This window comes from Poromitra crassiceps, assembly GCF_964638095.1.
Source record: "Poromitra crassiceps genome assembly, chromosome: 12".
In the NCBI taxonomy this organism is placed as follows: Eukaryota; Metazoa; Chordata; class Actinopteri; order Beryciformes; family Melamphaidae; genus Poromitra; species Poromitra crassiceps.
This window is the reverse complement of record NC_139632.1, coordinates 42,420,634-42,425,633: the sequence shown is the minus strand read 5'-3', so window position 1 is coordinate 42,425,633 and position 5,000 is coordinate 42,420,634. Positions and strand designations below refer to the sequence as shown.

General features: G+C 42.7%; 1 protein-coding gene across 1 annotated transcript in view; it reads left to right on the top strand.

Moving 5' to 3' along the window:
- LOC310786421 (alpha-2-HS-glycoprotein) overlaps positions 1 to 5,000 on the top strand; it is a gene marked incomplete at its 5' end in the record, with an annotated part of 13,787 nt that overhangs the window by 4,386 nt on the left and 4,401 nt on the right. Inside the window, 2 exons of the mRNA XM_083647629.1 lie at positions 497 to 584; positions 1,566 to 1,732. Coding sequence (XP_083503755.1) covers positions 497 to 584; positions 1,566 to 1,732 — 255 coding nt within the window. The remainder of the gene's footprint in view (positions 1 to 496; positions 585 to 1,565; positions 1,733 to 5,000) is intronic.

Sequence of the window (5,000 nt, the reverse complement as noted above, 5' to 3'; positions counted from 1 at the left end):
TATACTGCAGGAGACCAGGCTGGAGGAAAGGAGGCTTATTGTCAACAATTTGTAGCAGTGTTGTGAAGGGTTCTCCCAGACCACCAGACAGCTGGTGTGTTGTCAACAAGCAACATTCATATATAGGCTAAATCAGACACCAAGTACCACCTCAGAAAATACCACCATAAGGGTACAGTATGAGAGGGAGGGGAGGGACCAGCAGTGGTACCCGTACCACAGGTTGAGAACCACTGGGTTAAATAATGTAATTTCAGTGAGTCTATATGGACAAGGTTACTGCCCTCTCTTTGGATGAACACACACACGTGCGCACGCACGCACTATGAGCATATACCAGATAGCTTCACTTTCAACGTGGCACAATGCCCATTTTACAATGAAACACATTAAAGTTAGTATCACAAAGAAGAAATGTAGCCAAATCTTTGTAATAAATAGGCAGTTTGTCACAACCAGGTTCCTTTCTCTTCACTAATGATTTGATTATTTCCAGCAAATCTCTGGCAACTGCAACACCACCGTCCTCCACACAACAGAGGGCTTCTCCTACCTTTACAGCTATGACTGCACTCTGGTCCCAGGTAACATCAACATGTGCACACTTTAACAGTTGATACAATGACACTGACAGTTGTAGAGTGTTAAGTCAAGTCTCAATGACTCAAACACCAAGTCAACTCAGAACAAATCAAGAGTCCAATATCAACTAAATATCTATAGGACGTTTCAATGCATTATGTTTGTAATAGGATAAAAACTTGGTAAGAGCATCATGAGTTTGATTTCAGTTTCAACTTCAATCAATTAAATCGTTCCATACACATTTTCAGAAAACTACAATTGTGATTCGGTCCTCTGGTGGAACAGATTTCATCACTTTCAATCTAAGTCATTTACACAAAAACAAGATAATTCTGTCAAGAATTACTGTATGTTCACACTGGAGCGAATTAAGGTGTTTTTTTTCCATGCAATTAGTTTATACGTCGTCAGTAGTATTATTCAAACCTATATTCAGTCAATGCAACCATGCATAGGCTACCAACAGCGATGTTTCGCTGAGCCATATTGCAGCTTTTATTTTTTGGGACCAAGAACGACAACATGTACACATTTGTTGTCATTGCTGCTACACACCAGCACGACAATATTCACCTGTAGTCTTGTCGCTGCAGGTTGCTTGCTTGGTGCTGCTGTTTGATTGGCTGTCTTGCTGTCTTCCCGTTTTTTAATTGGTTGAACTGATTTTGAAATTGGCGCCTCCTCTTGTCGCTGTCGTCCGCTGCCAGGTATCCCAGCATGCGTTGGAAAGGCGATGAGAGACGTATCCAACACAAAATGAATGGGCAGCAGCGACCCCAAGCGACTACAAGTGAATAAATTTGCTGCAGTGTGTAGGCCTATGGGACGTCAGGCGGGGCCACAATTCGCTCAAGTTGAAATTTTTCAACTCGAGCGAAATGGGTGAAAATTCGCATCACTCGCCTGGGACAAAATGACATCTGCACATCCACATCTTCGAGCATAACCTGAATCCTTTGAACTGTGGTGTTTCCCTGTAGACGACCCAGAGAAGCTGCAGCAGACCTGTCCCACTTGTCCCCTCCTGCTGGCCGTAGACAGCCCGGGGGCCGTGAACGCTGCTCACCTCACCATGGCCTCCTATAAGAGACAGTCCACACTGGGGGCGGGGCTGGGAGTGAAGAAGATCACCAGAGCCGCCGTGCAGGTGCGTTTAACAATCAGCAACATGTACGAAGAGAAAGAAAGTAACTGTAAAAAAAAAAAAAAACACCACCACCACCAACAACAACAACAACAAAATAGCTAATTTCATAACATTTTAGGTTGATTTTAGGTGCCTTTTGGGTCATCATTAATTTATTATTATTATTATTTTATTTATTTATTTTATTATCTCAAATAATTGGATTTCTGATGACTACATCTGATAGTGGACTAGTTAAACCTTTGAGAAAATACATTTTCCCACCTCAGGCATGACATCCCAAAAATGATTAGGAATTTCTAATTCTATTATTGTTCTATTTAAAATATGTTATGGGGTTTAATGTTACGGGGTTGAAACTTTTGGCTAATAGTAGCCATAACGCCTTAGCTAAGACATTAGCACCACATGACATTAAGGACATCATACAATTTTAATATTTTGTAAAACAATTGCTTAATTTTTCCCCAACAAAATGTTTAGCATCATTTATTCATATAAGGGAGGAGTTGAACTGTTGAGCCTGACAGTCTCAATCTGATCATAAAAACAATGAAATATTGGTATGGAAAGAGAGTGACACGTGCCTTTGCAGCATGAAGAGGTTGAAACAGAACTGAGAGACGTGAGCAAATATTGCAATATTAGATCATTCATGTTCTTTTTTTCCAGAAACATACATTTACAGATTATTATTATATATAAAAGGGGCAAGTGGGCAATCTCTGTCTGTTTACATTTTTCTTCCACTGATGATGTCATAGTGATGTCATAAGAGCAAACCATTTTATGACATCACTGATGATGTCATAGGCACTGAAGATGTCATAGGCACTGATATTGTGGTTTTTGGTTACACTCGAGCAATTGTGACATCACTGATGATTTCACAATGTCTATGACATCAGTGATATCATCAGTGATGCGAAGTTGAGCTGTGCATGCCAATAGAAGCCACGCAGCAGCTGAGCTGCGGGCGAGGCCCCACAGCGGCCGAGCTCCAGGGCCGAGCTGCAGGGCGCGGGCGAGGCTGTGCAGCGGGCGAGCCTAAGAATCGCGCGCGCGTAGTGCGCGAGATGCCTAGTACATATACATATAAATATACATATACATGCAATGGTAGCCAGCGGGTAGTGCTGTGCAGTGATAAACACAGCAATGTGTGACTGGATCCTGGACTTTCTGACAGACCGCCGCCAGGTGGTGAGAGTGGGCAACCTCACCTCCTCCCCACTGACCATCAGTATAGGAGCGCCCCAGGGATGCGTCTCCAGCCCCTTCTGGTACGACCTCTACACCCACGACTGCGTGGCGACTCAAATCTCTAACACCATCGTGAAGTTTGCAGACGACACAGCAGTCGTGGGGCTGATCTCCAGGGGCGACGAAACGGCCTACAGAGAGGAGGTGAAGGCCCTAGAACAGTGGTGCCAGGACAACCACCTCTCTCTGAACGTCTCCAAGACCAAGGAGATCATTGTAGACTACAGGAGGGGGGGGGGGGCACACACCCCCCCAATCACCATCAACGGCACAGTGGTGGAAAGGGTGGACAGCTTCAAGTACCTGGGAGTCAACATCCACCAGGACCTGACATGGGCCGGTCACACCGCCACTGTTGTCAAAAAGGCCCAACAGCGACTACACGGACTCAGGCGCCTAAAGAAATTTGGGCTAAGGCCAGAAATCCTTAGGGACTTCTACAGAGGCACCATTGAAAGCCTGCTGACTGGCTGCTTCACCACCTGGTACGGGAACTGTACCACCATGGACCGCAGGGCGCTACGAAGAGTGAGACGCGCAGCCCAGCACGTAACAGGATGTGAGCTGCCAGAACTGCAGGAACTAACCAGCGGTGCCTCAGGAGGTCCCTGAAGATCATCAAAGACTCAAACCATCCCCACAACAGCCCTGTTACCCTCAGGGAGAAGATACAGGGTCCCAAAAGCACGCACAAATCGCTTGAGGGACAGTTTCTTCCCGCAGGCCACGAGACTCCTTAACATACACAAATAGTGTAGTAGCTGTACTGTACCGCACTGTAGCTGCTACCATTATGTATGTGTAATGTTTAATTGTATGTTTAATTAGGTATATGCTATTTGCACCTGTACGTCAAATACGTCGAATTCAAAATGTTTAAGTACGTCCAAAGTATGCACATGACGTGCACCTATGTGCAGTGAATATGCCACTGTCTCTGACTTGTCTTATCACTCTACTACCTTATTGCTTGTTGTGTCTCTTGTTGTTTTTGCACTCATATGCCCTGTTATATTTGTACTATGTTGTAAACGGAGTTCACAGCACAAGAATTTCACACGTGATACTTGTACTACGGAGTGACAATAAAAATCTTGAATCTTGAATCTTGAACCTCACTCCCCGACGCCTCAAGAGACGCTCCAGCGACAGATGCTAGAGCTCATTCATGGGTTTTAGCGTCCGCCCCTCCCATGCTGGAGGTTCAGAGTTCGATTCCCAGCTGTGGTGTACTGCACAACGCAGGTTACGGATATATATACATACAGTGGCGATTTTAGCCTGACATTCCTGGAGGGGCAGTTTTACCATCACACACAAAAAAGATGTAGCCAATCTATGGTAGGCACTAGGCAGATATGACTGCGATTTGAGTGCCAAGGAGCAGAAATATTCCAAAACTAAATACACTTGAATGAATGAATGAATGAATGAAAAAAATTTATTGGTCACCACCACCACCAAGCATACACTTAGGTCACAACCAAAGGTTAGGGGCAGAAGCAAACGCTTATGTAAAGCCCCCCCTTTTCTTGCAATTAAAATAAGAAAATCATCATGATCATTCCTCAGACATTTTTGGACATTGTCCTTACTTGCCTTCAAATATACAACAAAGGATTTCAAGGAAAAAATATCCTAATACAAGAAACAAAAAAAAAGTAAATAAATAATACAACAGTAAAAAAAAACACAATCCATACATGCATATTCATACATTTTTTAATCAAAGTTTTATTTTATATTCTTTATTTAATTTATTATTATTATTATTATTATTTTTTTTTTTTTCTTCTTCTTCTTCTTCTTCTTCTTCTTATTATTATTATTATTATTATTATTATTATTATTACCTTTATTATTATTCTTTTTTTACATCATTCAGTTACCTAGGAACCAGTCTGAAATTATCCATCATCATGTCTTTATACCTTTTTTTAAAGATCAACACATTCTTACTGTATTTTAATTCTTCCGGCAAAGCGTTCCACAACTTCACACCACA